The following is a 17,498-nucleotide window of genomic DNA, read 5'->3' on the forward strand; positions in this document are numbered from 1 at the left end:
GGTCGGCGGCCAGATCCGGTCGTCCCGGGCCCGGATCTAGCTGGACGCTGCCGCCTCCGACTCCGCCCACCTTGGTCAGGGGCCATCGGCCATGGGTGCTGCCTGACCATGGTCGGCCATGGCGATCGCTGCTCCTGAGACCCGACGCCTGCGTCGCTCTACCTCGAGGGCGACCGGGCGGCTCCATCAGCCGCCGCAGGCTCCACCCCAACGCGTTCTCAGTCCAGCCGCCGCCGGAGCTCGACGCCGGGATTCCGACGGAAGGCAAGGATGGCGGCGGCTCGGCCCTCTGCATCCCTTCCCTCCCTCTCGCGAAGCCTCTGGGGTGTCCCGACGCCGACTCAGAGAAGATGGCCAGCGGCGTTTCTACGCGACAGCGTCGACCTCGGCATCTGCATGGGTGTTAGCGTGCTGGTGGTGCCGGTGCGCGCCTCCCATCTCACGGGCGAGTCCGGCAATGGCTCTGTCGACGAAAGCTAGTCGGCAGTCTACCTTGGGGTATACCCACGGTAGTAGTTTATCGGTAGACGGTGCGCAAACTACGAACTTGATGGTGACGCAAGACACGGACAAGCTTTTTATCCAGGTTCGGCCGCCGAGTTGGCGTAATACCTACGTCCTGCGTCTGGTTGTATTGATTTGTGCTGAGAGAATATGATGTAGGACTTGTCCTCTAGGGGACCCCTGCCCCTCCTTATATATCCTGAAGGGACAGAGTTACAAGCAAAGTATCCTATTTGGTACAAAATCTTGTAGCCTTGCGGTGCACGCCGACCAGTCGTGCGCCGCACGTCTTCATCTTGTGGGCCGAGCCACCTCTGATGGTGCGGCCCATATAGGCCCATGAGGGTATAGGGGTTTATACCCCCACAGCTAGTCCCCGAGCACCATGTATTATGATGTAACACGCCGTCTTGAGCTTCTTCGATTAGTGAGGCTTGACGTCTTCAATAAGTAGGAAAGTCGCCCAAACAGTTGCAACGGTATTTTGACAAACTCAAAAGACAGTTGATCAACATTGACATCGAAGAAGCAGGTTGTTCGAAGAATGCATGGTGCTCTTAATTAAAAAAGATTTCTTTCCTGGTGAAGTGTGCCCACTTTACTTTTCTGAAAAGTATAGACCTCAAAATAGCAAGCATATTCACCGCAAGGTGAAGTGTGCCCACTTAGTCCCCGAGCCTGGTAGTAGGTGACATAGACACGTGGTGCCAGGGTCAAAAGAAAAGTTCTTAAAGGAATTCTGAAACTGAGATGCATCGCCAGATGCATCGTACCGATGTAGTCCCCGAGCTTGCTGGAAGGCGAAGTATGAGCCTTGTAGCAAGGTCTAAAAAATCAGTCCCCGAGCATATCATGCTCGTATGCAATTGAATAGACTAATCGACCAGTCTCCGAGCATATAACGCTCGGTGGTCGGTACAGTCCTCGAATTCTCAAATTGGTGGGCTGGTCGACCAGTCCCCGAGCATATAGTGCTCGGTGGTCGGTGCAGTCCCCAAGTTCTTAAATTGGTGAGCTGGTCGACCAGTCCCCGAGCGTATAGTGTTCGGTGGTCGGCACAGTCCCCGAGCACGGCGTAGGGACCGGTGGACAAGTCCCCGAGCGTGGTTGGGAACGTAAACGTGCTCGGTGGTCGGCACAGTCTTCGAGCACAGCATAGAGAGTAGTCGACAAGTCCCCGAGCGTGGTTGGGAACGTAAACGTGCTCGGTGGTCGGAGCAGTCCCCGGGCACAGCGTAGGGAATAGTCGACGAGTTCCCGAGCGTAGCTTGTCGACTGGGCCAAACCCCTGAAAAATAAATATAAAGAATAGGTAGTACATGATGTATAAATAAACTTTAGATAAAAAATCAGTACTGAGATAAGTTTTAGATTTTTTATTATAAAATTAGCACGAGTAGTTAATTCATCCTAGAGCTTGTACCAGCTCTGGTCTAGCCAACAATCAGCATGAGGTGCGGAACCTAGGCACGCGTAGGATTGTCAGCCACGTCAGAGAGGTACTGCCGACCACCCGGAACGCAGAGGGCGGATCTCGTGCACGTGTAGGGAGGAGTCGGAGACAGTACCGGCTCTGGAAAGCTCGTGTAGGAGAAAAAACTAGTCGGCTAAAAAAGTTCTTTTGAAGAATAATAATATTAAAAATATTATGCCAAAAATAAATAAAATATTAGAATTGTACTTATCTTTGGACGAAAGTCTGGTCGGGAGAGTTGCTTGACTTGTCGTGATGGTGGTCGCGGCTGTCGTAGCGCCGTTCTTCGTGGCGATTATTATTGCGACTCGTGGTCAGAGCAAGTAGGCCACACAACTTGGTCGATAGCCTAAGCAGGTCGGTGTCGTCGATCTGCCTCCCTTTGTAGCAGAGAAGCGGGTGACGCATTGTCGGCGTGGTCGGAGACGTTGCTGGAGTAGTTGGAGTCGTAGCTAGCGTGGTTGAAGCCGCCGCCGACGTCGATGAAGAAGTGGTTGGCGCAGATCGGATCTACACCTCCTCCGTGGTCGTGACGGTAAAGCTGTTGAAGCTGACGGTGAACGTGAAGTCGCCCGCCATGGCCATGAAGTCGGGGATAATGACCATCTCGTTCGTCGGGAGAGCTGTACGCACACCCCCTACCTGGCGCGCCACTGTCGACGAAAACTAGTCGGCAGTCTACCTTGGGGTATACCCACGGTAGTAGTTTATCGGTAGACGGTGCGCAAACTACGAACTTGATGGTGACGCAAGACACGGACAAGCTTTTTATCCAGGTTCGGCCGCCGAGTTGGCGTAATACCTACGTCCTGCGTCTGGTTGTATTGATTTGTGCTGAGAGAATATGATGTAGGACTTGTCCTCTAGGGGACCCCTGCCCCTCCTTATATATCCTGAAGGGACAGAGTTACAAGCAAAGTATCCTATTTGGTACAAAATCTTGTAGCCTTGCGGTGCACGCCGACCAGTCGTGCGCCGCACGTCTTCATCTTGTGGGCCGAGCCACCTCTGATGGTGCGGCCCATATAGGCCCATGAGGGTATAGGGGTTTATACCCCCACAGCTCCGTGGGATGTGGCGGTGACCGGCTTCTCCCCTCGTCTTGCTTGCCGGTGCGCGCCTCCCATCGCGGGCGAGTCCTGGTGTGGCTCCGCGTGGTGTGGCGGCGACCGGCATGTCTGGGGATCTTTGTTGGTGCGCGCCTCCCACCGCCGCGGGTGAGTCCGGGCGCGGCTCCGCGCGTTGTGGCGGCGGCCGACACCCCCTCTCTGTTCAGGCGAGAACGCTCTTGCGCGCCTCCCCTCGTCGCGGGCGAGTCCGGAATGGCTCCGCGTTGAGCGGAGGCGGTCGACGTTTGCCGGTGCGCGCCTACCATCATCGCGGGCGAGTACGAAAGGCTCCGCATGGTGTGGCGGCGGCCGGCTACCACGTCAGTCGCGGGTGGGTCTTTGGAGGCTTTGGCAACGGCTCTGGGCGAAAGCTCAGCTCAAATTTTGAGCCAGGGACGAGATTCTCCTTTTTGAAGGCGTCACTGAAGAGCCTTGCAACTACTTCTCATCGGCACATGGCTCGGGAGAAATCCTTGCCAAGCCCGGGCTTGCATGACGATGATTACGTTATGACGTCATTCACCCCCTGGAGGCATCGTTGAAGAGCTCATATGTCCTGATTAGTAGTCTCCGTGTCCTGCTATTGTTTCCTTGTTTATCTGTGGCTATGCCACTTTTTACCCCAGCGCTAGGGCGTTCGGTGTTGTTTTTCCTCATCAAACTTCTGTAAATCTGTTTTTTTGGCTCTTTTTGAATATAGAGTAATCCCCTAGTGAAAATTAAAAAAAAATACGGTCATCCTCTAGTCTAGGTCTATATAAGCGCAGCTGCCGATCTGGAGTTCTGCACATCGCGTCGGCAAGGGCAAACCCACCTTCGTCTTCACCTTTCCCGGCCTTCAAACTAAAGATCCACCGTACCATTTTCATCCACCCGCGACCCTGATCATCTCGCCGAGATACAGCAAGTTGCTCCACGCCTCAGTTTCGAGATCGACATGGCTGCCCATGATGATCGCGTTTCCCACGCCACCGACGGCGTGTCGATCGTCCAGAAATCCCCTATGTCCACCATGCCGACGTCTGCTCCCCCGCCCCTGCTGATCTCGTCGCCAACCTCATACTAGCGTCGGGCACCGATCAAATGGAAGATGGCTACAACAGCGTATGGTATTTCTACTCTCTCAAGAGGTACAAGAACACCAAAGGGAAGGCGAGCGGGCACCGGCAGCGCGCGATCGGCACCCGCGGCGAAACGCGCTGGCATCCGGAGGTACGTGCCAAGGACGTCCATGGATCGGAAGGCGGCACATTCTGCACCTTTTCCTACGGGCGCATGAAGGATGGATTGGAGAGGATGGGGTGGTGCATGCATGGTTGAGTACGATTTCGTCGACAAGCAAGCCGCCGCCACAGCCACTAGCAATTATGTACTCTGCAAGGTATACCGGTCGTCTCGTGCGAAAGGGAAGCCATCGTCTTCCAGCAAGTCCGCCGCTACATCGTCGTGCTCTAAGAGGAAGGCCGGCAGTGGCAACCCCGAGGCACGGCCGGCCAAGTTGATCCACGCCCAGCGCGAGCAGGTGCAGATGCAGCACGACAACAATGTTAGCTAAGATATTGCATATCGTATCTTGTAATCATATTTGGTTAGTTAGATTACATTAGCTAGACTAGTTGGGAAAGCATGTAAGCGATGTCGTGCTCGGCTTGCAATGCAGTCCGGGTTTTAGGAAGGTGCGCACGCCAGGGAGCTTGTCGCGCACGGGGCGGACTCCGGCATAAGAATCGGTGTCTACGCACGATTTGTAACTTGGCGTGGGGATCATGGATCCTTGTAGGCACATCTATATAAACATGAATAAACTCCGTTCAAAGCTGCGGCAATTGCGCAGCACAATATTGTTTTGTGTTCTTGTTTCCATCTACTAAACCCTGTCATAGTCGCCGCGATCACCACCTGAGCTGTGAGGGACGTTCGTCTGAGAACGATCGACGTTCAGCCCCAACAAACAAGCTATGATCACGCCATGTTCGGACACGAGGAGGTGCACGCTCTGCAGCAGCCACACGCTGCGGCGCCGGAGCACAACGGCGAGTTCGTTGAGACAGAGTATATATGGTCAGATGTCGTCCCAGTTGGCCCACATCAACGTCGACGAGTGGATCGGATGCCAGGAGATGTTTGGAGGAGAAGAAGAGCATGGTCTGCAGCAGCCGTGTGGTCTGGTGCTGCCCGTGGTGGCCGAAGCCACTGTCGAAGATCTGCTCGGCCCAGAGACGATGTACGGCGAGTGCATCAGCCTGCGACCAGCAAGTACACCACTGGAGGATGACTTCTTCGTTGGCGTGGATCCGGAGCGCCTCTTGGGAACCCAAGAGGAGGCAGGAAACAGAGCAAGCAGCAGCCACGCGCCGAGCTGGAGCATGGCGCCGAGTTCGTCAACACGCCCGGTGGCGCCAGTGGTGGCTGAAGTCAGTGTGGAAGATCTGCTAGGCCCCGAGATGATGTCCGGTGAGTGCATCAGCATGCCAAGACAAAGTATACCACTGGATGATGACTTCTTCGTTGGCGTCGATACCTTTGGAGCCCAAGAGGATGCAAGGACAAGAGCTAGTAGCAGCTACCCGCTGAACTCGAGCATGGCGCCAAGTTGGTCAGGAGGATGCAGCACACCTGTTCAAGAACCTCCCTTGTGGCTTCCATATCTGATGTGTTCATAGGATAGAAGATAGAACTTGTTGCTATTTTTTTATTAAGCTGCACGCAAGTTAATTTTTTCTGCATCAAGGTGCGACTTTACTTAGTTGTACTAGCAATTTTCCATCAGATGATGAGAAGTACATCGATCACCTCTGCTTGTAAAGTTGACAAACATTGAGGATGTAATGTAACCAATGATCTGTTTCTGCAGTTGGCAGGCTTGTTGCGTTGGCTAGTGTGTACTAGTTTCCTGTGCTTACAAGGGCTAGAACAAGTTGTTGTCTGTTTAGCTGCTGGCATGTTTCTCCGTGCGTGTTTACCACCACACGGTGCATGAGTGAACTTTTGAATTCTGATTGTAAAATGTAAACTTGACCAAGAAGATATTGTCTGAATTTAGTGATTTGTTGATGTTCAGGTTTGTGCATTTGTTCATGTTGCTTATTTAGTTCATTCATCGTGAGATCGAGAACATGTTTGAATGATAACCGTTTTGGAGTATTCAGATTTCAGAGTGAGTTGTGGCTCTCACGCAGCACTGTGCTGGCTCGCAGTACCTTACTGCCTTTCCTTGTAGATTTTGGTATACCACCTTTTGCATGATAGACAAAGATATTTCTTCATTTATTCGCAAAAAAAATTATGATATGGGAGGTGATTCGTAGGAAACTGAGCCTTCCTAGCAAACAAGGTTGTAGGTTTGCATAAAAAACTTGCTTTACCGTGACCTCCTGCCTGTGGCAATGGCTGTAAAGCTCTGGGAACCGCTCAGCTGAGTCGTCATCACCGTCCCAAACGTCATGCCAGAAGGACGTTGAGGTTCCATCAACAATGTGGACTGTCGTGATAGCTCTGTAAAGAGGTAGCAGCGACCTGAGCAATGTCCCTATGGTTGCCGTGCAAGTTCCCTGTCAGTGAAGTGATGCATGCATTTTGTTGTAACCATCTTGCCCATGAAGAAGGTACACTGGAGTGCAGCTTATGGTTCATTTTCAGGAAGCAGACCAAGCCCTCCCCGTGCAGCTTATGGTTCATTTTCAGGAGGAGGCAAGTGATCTGAACACCAATGTCTTTCAGACCAAGCCCTCCCGTGCAGCTTATGGTTCATTTTCAGGAGGCAAGTGATCTGAACAGCAATGTCTTTCAGACCATGCCCTCCCGTTTCCTTTGACTGACAGAAATGCTCCCAGGCTACTAGACATTGTGTACCACTGCAGTCACCAGATCCAGCCCAAAGGAAGGATCTACGTTTCTTATCAATCTGATCAAGGATCCCAGGAGGGATAGCTAAGGCTCCCATTGCATAGACTATCTGACTATCTAGGACTGAGTTCACCAATGTGGTTCGCGCCACCTGGGATCCTGCAAGATATTTGTCGCATTTTGCTATTTGAGGGGCAAAAGCTGAGAGACGCAGTTTGTTGTTGGACAGAGGAAAGCCCAGATATGTTTGTGGGAAACTCTCTCTTCTACATCCCAGTACTGTCACACAATCTGCAGTAGTGTTTTCATCCATGTAAATAGACACTGCTGTGCTCTTGGCGTAGTTAATTCGCAGACCAGTAGAGCAACTGCAAACTCGTCCAGCACACTTCTGAGAATCCCCCGCAGGGGCAGCGGGGGCGAGGGAGCGGACATCCTCCATCTTCAGAAGTAATAAAACTGTCGCAGTTTACATTCAACAAAACTTGGTGAGTGTACTGTGAATCCTAGACACAGGTTAAAAAAATGGAGCTCAGGAGTAATTAATTAAGTATTGAACAGATCAAAGGTCAGAGAGCATGACATCCTTCTGTAAGCTCTGAACTTCTATGTATATTTTTCCAATCTCCAGTGTGGGCAGCTTCACTGCTTCAGCATCGACACAGCTGTTCATGTTGTTCCTTTCGAGTTTCAAGAAGAATATCAAAAGAACATCCAAAAAATTGAAACCAATTTACTCTGAATACAAACTGTAAAAGAAAATCAAATGACATGTACCATCACATGACAGTATGACATCACAAGTGCACAGGTCTCTTCTCTTATATAAACTCCGTGGCATCAGCATTTAATAAAATTTTTCACTTCTTACACACAGGAGTATATATATAAAAAGGCCCAGACCTAGGAAAAAGTCAAAAGCACTCCCTACTCATATCTCAGTTATGAACAGGCAGTAGTACCGTACATCAGTGCAGTATAACCCAAGCATATACTTATGGTGGGATGAGTGTCACACTCACCATGGCTGTGACATTTGTACTGGTACCTCGGAGCAGCAACTTTGGCACGACAAATGTAAAGCAATCCTTTGGTAGCCCATCAAAAAGATTGCTGCTTCTTGTTTGAAACTGAGTACACTGAGCATAGCTCTTTTCAGGACATGAGACTGCCAGTTTGCACATGAAGTTTGATTCACTGATGTGAGGCTGGATGCTGAACACTGAGATGACACCTCCAGCAGCCTCCACTACCATGTTAACCAAGAACATGTGCCCGTCTTCACCCATGAGGACAGTTGAGCCCTGTGCAATGCGGAATCGAAATGCCTTGTTGTAGGACAGTTTGGCAGAATGCCACTTGTGTTTGGCAGAGAAATGCTCCACGAGCTCCACGGTTGATCCATAGAAAGAGCAGCTGGCTTCAGGACAGAAGCATGGGGCATGAGGGCAGACTTTCGCATGGTCTTCTTTCTCATAGTAGGTTATCTTTTCAGTGCATCCAAGATTGCTATACATGCAAGGAACTTTAGTGGAGTCAACAACATGCTCTATGATGTGGCACCGATTGTAGCCCGTGGTGATGGAGCAGCAGTGACACTTGTCCGGGAGCTTGGCACAACAAGATGAGCATACAACATGCCCTACAGCACACTGAGGAAAAGGCATGAATCAGAAACTTTGAGAACAACTACGGAACAAGTAAACATGCAATGATCAGACTGCAAGATACGACTAGAATCTCCAGCGATGAACAGGATGGGAATTTGTAAAATTGTAAGTAAGCATGTTGGAATTATTAAGTGCATAGAAGAATCAACATGAATAGCCCTAACAGTGAAAATAAACAAGCATGGCACATAAGAAATTCCAAATTTAGCTCAGTAAGCCATCCTATTTGGGTGACTCAGACTCATTGCATTCAATGCAATTGTTACTTCCCTTCAGTATGAAGAATGAACTGCATAGGCATATAAACACAAGAACTTAGGCTGTTTAGGACGAGCGTATGAGATGCCCCACGGCACACTTAGAAATCGAGATAAAACAATATGAGTATAATGGTTACTCAAGTACGTACATGGTAATACATAAAGTAACAACAGATGCAGGGCCAGCAACCATGGACAAACAAAATATGCAATCAACAGGACAGCAAATTAGGTCTTTGAGGTGCATGGGACTGGGTGCCAGTATCAGATAAAATTAAGTAAACTGTATTTGATCGTCAGTCATCCAATGGTACTAATCAAAGAATTCCAGCTCCTTTATCTTGTCAATTGTATTTATCAAGAAATTTATTTGATCGACTAATTAACATTCAACTCTAGTGACCTACTGCAGTTTGGTCAAACTGAACAAGTCATGCAAATGACCATGCTGTATGAAATTTAAAATGTCTTGAACAATTTCCAGATCCGAACAGTTTGATGCTATTCAAACCCGAGAGAACCTAGAATGTTGATGCCAGGGAGATTATATTCTTCAGAAACTCTCAACTTATGACTACACCGAAAATTAAAATATAATCAAAACTTGTTCACTTCCTTTTGTTAAAAAAAATCAAACAAAGCTACAGAATTTATCATGCATTGTGTGGTCCTGCGGGTAGTAGCCTAGAGCAGGAGCGTTACGTCGGCGGGGCAAAGCTAGCACTCAATCCACCCTGGTGCACTACTTTAACATACATTATCTTGTATTGTCAGACAAATTATAGACAAGGAGGACGCTGGGTTAGTTTAGCGGCTGTCTAACACAAATTTTGAATTTTCCCTAATGCTGTCCAATTTGAATTCGAACAAAATTTCATTGATTCTTTTTACAAAATATGAAACAATATAGTTTTGTGGACCATATTTTTGGATACACTCAAATAGCTGGTCTTTATTATTGGATAGGTATGCCAAATATTTTAGTAAACTAAGCATAAACGATATAATGAATAGTCGTGTTATATTATAGAAGAAATAAGGGAGAGAAAACATTTAGAATCAATTCAGTCAAGCAGTATCTGTATATTTGCACATCTCAATTTTCAAGGCTCAGGCCTAAATTGTTCACCACTTGTGCTGACATTTCGCTTTTTTTTCGGGGTCCTTTAGGTTTCCAAATGTGTAAGCATCTTATTCCATACCGTACAAAGCTATCAACATATCTGAGCTTCCTTTCAAGTTTAGTTTAATAAAAACAACTAGAGATAGATCTGAGCTTTCTTTGGCAGACGTCGCAGACCATATAATCAAGTAATAATAGTTTAGTTGTTTTCGAATAGCTAGTGCCTGCAAGCCAGCGCTATGCTAGCATGGAGCATAGCAGCCACAGGCCATGCTTGGTTGGACTCAACTGCTACTGCTACACTCCTGATCGATGCTCCACTAACTAATGCAGTGTTGGATAAGTCGTGCCCTTGCGAGAAGGCGAGCCAGGGGCCAGGTGCACACGGTTGTCGCAAGGTGCTGCACAAACGTTCGGATACGGCCCAGTAGCTTGTAGTAAAACATGTTTGTAGCCTGGTGCCTGTGCACCAGGGTGCGTCAACCGTGGCTTCGCCCCTCGGCGCAGATCCACACTATCAGGTTATAGAATCGCAGATGAACTCGTGGCAAAACTGTAGGACAAGCAAACCCCCAAAGTAAGGGGGTGTTTACTTCCCCTCCTATTCCATAAAATTTTAAGTCTTGGTTCATTATTTTGTAAAATAGAACTAAACACCGTATAATTTTTTTTTGAAAAAGGTGGTTATTCTCTATTTTAAATTTTAGCTTAAGAGGAAAAAAAAAGGATTTTGCATTTTTTTTAAACACCCGCGCGTGTACCTGAAATATCGGCGGCCGTAGCGGGTGGTAGCAGACGGGGCAGTCGAGGATGTCGAGCTCCATGCTCACGTCGGTGGCCGCGGCGGCCTTCCTCCGCTTCGCGGCGCCCGTGCACTCGCCTTCTTCCGGCTCCTGCGGCGCCATTGATTCCTTCGTGGCTTCGTCCTCCTCCCTTCCCTTCCCGCAGCCCGCGCGGTCAAGCCGACGGTTCCCGACGACGGAAAGAGAGAAGGGCGCCGCCCTGAAGCAGACGAGAAAAGGGAAAAATAATGAAGAGGGAGAGAGAAGTTCTGTAGAAGTTTCGGAAGAGGGAAAAGGGGAAGGGAGGCAACGGGCCCAAAATTTGTTCGGGTCTGGCTTCTTCACCCTAAATGCTAGACGTACCCGGACTACTGCATAAAAATAGGACTGAGAAAATAAATATACACGGAGTAGATAGTATAGATGTATACTGCACTAGCAAATTTTGTGATTCTTCATTCTTTTGAAAACAGCTTTCTTTCAGACAGCAAAAGCATTTGCTTTGCCGTAATTATGTTATTAGAAAAGGGGACTAGTCTGGTTTTTAGAGGAAATCAATTCTAAAAAATCACATAACTATGCGGTAATCACTCTGTCGACAACATAACTTCTGGCTAGTAAAATAGCCTTTACTAGCCATACAAGAGCCTACACTCACAAAGTCACAATAGGAGCCAGAGCCACTAGGAGAAGGGAAGGGTCTGCAGCCAGAAGTAAAGGCTATTTTTGGTGTGTATGTGGCATTTATATCCATGAATCAACTTCAAATAACGAAGTTATTTCTAAAATAATTGGATACTAAATAAAGGGTAGATATTTAAATTTTAGACAAATATAACCAAGTAACTATTGAATAACAAAAAAAAGTAAACAAATACAAGTTTTCATACATACATGTCATTGATGGTGGAAATACAAATTTCCAGCAACATATTTGAAAAAACAAACTTCAGAATTTATTTCTCACCCCACACGACCAGGGTGTGATCCTGTAACAAAAGGCCGTCATTGTCAGATGAGATTGGGTGCTTGCGGTTGCTGAAATTTCCCTGATAAGTGGATTTTAAGCACAGTTTTTCTTCGTCACTCTAGTATGTATTATTGCACGTACGTATATGCGGATATGCCAAGAAAGAAACCTGTAGTTTCCAAACTTACAAATATGGATATAACAAAGCTGTTTGCATCCGAACTAGCATGATTTGTTACCGAGGTGCAAATTTTTTTCCCCGAAGAACCAACAGCAAGAGCATACCGGGTATGTATTAATAGAGAAAAGAGACATACAAAACAATAAAAACAAAAGACCTCACCAAGGAGGCGCCAGTAAACTACCACCATAAGAAACACAACATCAGCGATCATTAGAAGCAACAAACGTCAAACGTCACCTTGCACGCCACATAGAATAAGCAAAGTAAACTAGAAGGAGTATAGGTTTTCTGCTGCGACACCTCCAAGGAGGAAAACAACACCCCCAGATGCCATCAACACTGACTTGGCAAACTCTCTCATTTGCCAAATCAAATATGCAAAATGGTTGGAGATGCTCTAAGGAGGGATGTGACACCAAATGTGGTACCATTGTTGGCCACAGCCACAGGCCTGGCAAGACCTTTGCTCCCAGCCATACTCTTGGCGCAGCAAGCCGCTGCTAGTATATCTATTGTGTGCCCCCATGTCCATTTTTGTTGGGGTTACTGGCCAGTTGTTTATGTCGGGCCTACAAAAATATGAATACACACATACTAAAAAGTGTACCACAAATTAGATACCTATATTTGCATCAAAACCCATCTACACATAATTCTTCCCAGAATGCAATTAACAAGGTGGAACTGATAATTACCATAATCTCAACAAAAAAACTGATAATTACCACTACAACTTGGTACCAAACTGATTCTGCACAAGTGCAACTGTAGATGATAGGGGTACTTGCTGCTATACACTGCAGTAGCATTTACATATGCAGAGTGTTGTGTTTCAGTCTCACAGCTCATGCAGCGGTAGCCACAGCAGTAGTGTGGTAACTAACTCATCACTTTTTGCCCAGCGAAAAGAATGACGAGTAACAATCAGCGCCCGAGGTGTCAGTTTCTTCACGTTGAAATGCTGAATCCTTCTTCATAGTGATGCAGATTCTGCTGTCCTCCTCCATATAGAACCTCGGCAAAATGAACAGGAAATGTTCCCTTGGTAAACCGTCAGAAAGTGTCGTGCTTGGCACTTGGAATTCTGAAGACTGGCTGTGGTACGAGTTGTTCTTCCAGAAGCTGAAGGTCACAGCACAACGGGATTTCGGCTCAGTATCATGAGGCTGCACACAGAACACTGAGATGACACAGCCAAACGGCTCTGATGCAATGTTGAGAAGGAACAGTTGTTCGTCTTCGCTGGAGATGACATGAACCCCTTCCTTCACGTCGGCGTAAAAGCACCAGCCATACTTGCACTTGGTGGACGGCCAGTGGTGCTCGGTGGTGAAATGTTCCTGAAGCAGACCAGTTGATGCAGAGAAGCTGCAGCCAGTGTCAGGACAGAAGCATGGTGCATACTGGCATTTTGTCTCATGATCTTCCCTTTCATAGTAGCTTGTCTTCATGGAGCATCCATACCTGGTGTTGGAGCAAGGAACTTGGATAGATTCAATGATTTTTTCAACCCCGTGGCAGCGGTTGGAGCCACTTTCACAGGAGCAGTGGTGGCATTTCTTTGGTTTTTGGAGCTTGCCACGGCAGGATGAACATATGAGATGTCCCACAACACACTGCGAGTTAGAAATAAATCAGTATGAACATTATGGTTGCTGAAGTAATTCAGACCAGTTGTTGGAAGACTCAACCTCGTCCTATGCACGTAATGCATAAAGCAACTATAGCTGCAAGGTCAGCATGGATGAACAAGTAGAATTCAGTTATGCACTTATAGGGTGTTTGGTTTGAGGAATCAAACTACTCTAGATGAGCTGGTGCATCAATGTATCAACCCATTCCATTCCACAAACCAAACAAAAACGTGAGCAGTGAGGATGTTTCTAAGGATCCTGCTGAGTTTTTCTTTTTTTTTCCAGTTTTTCTTACTGCAGTATCAGTCTAATTGTTGGGTGTAGCTCAGAAGAGCCTTGTAAAACCTTTTTGTAAATATCTTTTTTCTTTACCCTACTAATATAACTCGGCAAAGCTTGTGCCGACCTTTCCAAAAAAAAAAGAAGTGAGGATGATGGACAGACCCATTCATTAAACCAAACACCCTATTAATTAACAAGCTCGTAGAACAGTAAATATCAGGTACTTGAAGTTGCATGGAACTGAACTTGGGTGTGCATATCTGTTAGTCATACGCTCAAACTAATATGTAGATAGGAAAATAGACAAAAATGCAAACCAACAGTACAACACTCCTGGGCTGTTTATCAAATCATAACAGACAAGGTCTGTTTAAAACATCATGCTATCTTTCCCACCATCATTTCTTCTTCCTTGAAATATAGAGTTCATCAAGAGCAATGTTTAGGCACACAGAACACTGGCAAATTTTAGCATCACTTGTGCAGGGGACCACAATGTACAGCAGAAAACTTTCAACACAAAAAATGGAGGTTAAAGAGGCTAAATTCATCAGAATAATCTATATGTCTAGAATAGTAGAATCAAGTTTCACCCACTATTTGGCATTTTCATGTTATCAGTCAGCAGTCAGTTGTCTGTTGTTATAGCTAAAAGTATTGTCTACGACAAACTGAACACATCAACCTAACCTTTTCTTCTGGATGAAATTGCAATATCTTGTTTATTCAATGATTAACCATTCTAGCTAAAGATTGGTAAATGCCTAAATGGTAATAGTGGTGTTCAGGTGCATGGAAGTAGTATTTTCCTGAAAGCACCAATTTTTCTTAAGACCTGCTATCTGCATTCAACATTTATCTAAAAGTTTGTAGTTTGGTTGCTGCAGTACTCTGTTCACAAATCAAAATGTCAAATTGTTGGAACTTCAGTGGTTTGTTTAAAAAAAGGAAACAAGATAATAATATGCTAGCTTATTTGGTGTTGTTTTCTGTTGTCTTAATATCAAAGCACCACCAACAAGGGCACCATCAAACCACAAACCCGGCCCAAAGTTTTGTTGATTTCTCAAAACAATGGATCATATTTGCCCCATACTATTATCTACATAAAACGAATAGGTTACTGTCAAATCAATATGTTCCAAATGGTGTGTAGACTGTTATACTAATTGCGGCAATTATACATGATTAAATGACGGGAAAGCATTTTTAGCGCCATATATTATCAAAAGGAGCAGAAGCGACCAGTAACAAATAATTCTCATCTGAATTTCTTTTTTTTTTATCAAATTATCATCTAAATTTCGACCAGTAACAAAAGGAGACTGCAACACAGGAACAGAAAAAAAAATAGTGATGAAGATGGGGCGCGACGGATGTACCTGGAAAATTGGAGGCTGTAGGGGCCCATAGCAGATGGGGCAGTCCAGGACCTCTAGCTCCATGGTGACGCTGGTGGCGGCGCCATCCGGATCCTTCCTCTTCCTGTTTCTCTCTTCTTGCTGCGTTTCCCCTGTTTGCTTACTGGAATCGCTGTTGCTCATCTCCGTATAAGCCCTAAATCAGGAAGTCACGCACGGTCTCCTCACAGAGGTGAACCGGACAAACGGCGGCGGTGATGCTCGACGGGGCAGGAGGGGCGAAAGTATCGATTTCTCCGGCCACTGCGAGCAAGAGAACAAAATTAATCTAGCAAGACGACCAGCGATGCGATGTGATGCGATGCGACGTGCGGAATGCTACCGGGACTATGGGTCTGGGGCCATGGGATCCGGCGATCCGGTAGTGGCTCTCGGACGCAGACCCTGGCGGCGGTTTTCTGTCTCCTCTCGCACCAGGAGTGTGTTCCCGTTTTGTCCCAGCTGGCCGGCTCTTGGGTGCTAATTGCTAAAGGAGTAATTACAGGATAGTGTGGGTACTTAATTATACGGGCATAGAACTCCCTCTTAATCGTGAAAAATTGATGTGATTTATTTCAAAGTAATGTGATTTATTTAGATTGATGATAATAAACATGGATAGTATATATTCACGAGAATGGTGATTTTTAAACTGAGTTAAAGAGTCACTTTCTCTAAAATCTCTTATAATTTAGAATAAGTTTTAAATCTTTTGTTCAAGTTTCCAACTTGATGAAGTTAGAAATTTCTTACAAGGAGATGTAGGTACTTATTGCAATGCTAAACCATCATAGGTTCCATCAATCGTGAAATGAGTAACAATGTCTACTATATTATTATTATATTGATAATGGAACATTTTATAGCTTGCTCAGGAGAAAACTAGAATTGTAACCGTTTTGGGATGGAATAAGAGGAAAAATCAAGCCGCTATTGAGAGCCAAACGATAGATGTGCATGTCAACCAAGGTTTGGCTTACCATGAGCGACATAAATACTTGGAGGAGGTTGTTGGAACAAATTTGCTGAAATTTTGTCCGGATTTTTTAAAAAAAATGTTGGATTTTGATTAATATTTAAAATCTAATACATAAAAATAAATTACCGATATACATAAAAAAAGTTACACCTCACTAGTGTGTTCCAACACTCGATTTTTCTCTTGGGGGAGGTAGGCAGCCCTGGCGGTGGGGACGACAGCGAGACAGCGGGCGTGGGGGGAAGGGGTCAAGGGGAAGGAGGTGGTCGCCGCAGATGTCGTAACGTCTTGTGAGAACTCCATGGCCATGGGTGCGCCCACGGTGCTTTGACGAGATCCTACTGCACCACGAAGGATCAGGACGGTGGCAACGACAGTGCATTGGGATGTAGTAGAAAAGAAACGAGCGCGGGAAGAGCTCAAAACACTCGAGTGTTCAATAGACACATTCTATGCATATTTAACGGAGTTCATAGGTAGAAACAAAAATTAAGAGATTTTGGCCAAACCCTGGTGCAGATGATACAAACCTTGCATATATTCTCAGCGCCAAAAATAGGGACTTGCTAAAGTTCAGGTGCCCGAATTGTAGTATTCTTTCAGGCTACGATTATTGTATATGTTTTATACTAAAATTACAGATTTCGCTCAATGCAATTTTTATAGGCATAATCTGTATTTTTGGGTACTGAGAACTAAAAACCCCATTAGACAGAATCACAAAACCAAGAAAGTCTTATTTGTGTTGGTACAAAGACAATTAATAATTTATAATTTTTTCTATAAGTATACAAGGATAAAAATTTAATATGTTGAGACACAAAGACAAATAATAAATCATAAATATAATAATTTACTTTATACTAGTTAATGATACAAGAGTGTTATGGTCTCAAGTAATCTTAAGATTCAGTACCTAAAATATAAGGGAAGTGCCAAACCCAAAAATAACATCCAGACCCTTGCACACCGCCAAAATAACAGTGGAAAAGATTGGCGTAGTTGCAAGTTGCAACTAAACCCTACTCCTACCTACACTTGTCATTGTCAGAAGGTGAATAATAAAGGCTTTGTTTACTTGTGAAAAGTTTTTGGATTTTGACAGTATAGCACTTTTATTTGTACCTGACAATTATTGTCCAACTATGACTAACTAGGTTCAAAAGATTCGTCTCGTAAATTATAGACAAATTGTGCAATTAGTTTTTGTTTTCGTCTATATTTAGTGCTCCATACATGTGCCACAAGATTTGATGTGACGGAAAATTTTGAAAAGTTTTT

General features: G+C 45.8%; 2 protein-coding genes across 2 annotated transcripts; both read right to left on the reverse strand.

Annotated features, from left to right (window-relative positions):
* Nucleotides 7,779–11,007, reverse strand: LOC110434223 (putative E3 ubiquitin-protein ligase SINA-like 6). Its single transcript, XM_021458091.1, has 2 exons — nucleotides 10,748–11,007; nucleotides 7,779–8,585 (listed from the first exon to the last, which is right to left on the reverse strand). Exons 1-2 carry the CDS (start codon nucleotides 10,889–10,891, stop codon nucleotides 7,929–7,931), a joined length of 801 nt encoding a protein of 266 aa, XP_021313766.1. The 5' UTR covers nucleotides 10,892–11,007; the 3' UTR covers nucleotides 7,779–7,928.
* LOC8070408 (putative E3 ubiquitin-protein ligase SINA-like 6) lies at nucleotides 12,551–15,697 on the reverse strand. Its single transcript, XM_002457407.2, has 3 exons — nucleotides 15,582–15,697; nucleotides 15,221–15,502; nucleotides 12,551–13,538 (listed from the first exon to the last, which is right to left on the reverse strand). Exons 2-3 carry the CDS (start codon nucleotides 15,380–15,382, stop codon nucleotides 12,810–12,812), a joined length of 891 nt encoding a protein of 296 aa, XP_002457452.2. The 5' UTR covers nucleotides 15,383–15,502; nucleotides 15,582–15,697; the 3' UTR covers nucleotides 12,551–12,809.

This window comes from Sorghum bicolor, chromosome 3 (genome assembly GCF_000003195.3).
Source record: "Sorghum bicolor cultivar BTx623 chromosome 3, Sorghum_bicolor_NCBIv3, whole genome shotgun sequence".
NCBI classification, from domain to species: domain Eukaryota; kingdom Viridiplantae; phylum Streptophyta; class Magnoliopsida; order Poales; family Poaceae; genus Sorghum; species Sorghum bicolor.

Bases quoted from the DNA above. Each gene is read 5' to 3' on its own strand.
- LOC110434223 (XM_021458091.1), bottom strand. From the start codon at position 10,891: ATGGCGCCGCAGGAGCCGGAAGAAGGCGAGTGCACGGGCGCCGCGAAG. The intron at 8,586-10,747 runs GTACACGCGCGG...CCTTTTCCTCAG, and splicing joins TACGGCCGCCGATATTTCAG to TGTGCTGTAGGGCATGTTGT.
- LOC8070408 (XM_002457407.2), bottom strand. From the start codon at position 15,382: ATGAGCAACAGCGATTCCAGTAAGCAAACAGGGGAAACGCAGCAAGAA. The intron at 13,539-15,220 runs GTACATCCGTCG...TCTAACTCGCAG, and splicing joins TACAGCCTCCAATTTTCCAG to TGTGTTGTGGGACATCTCAT.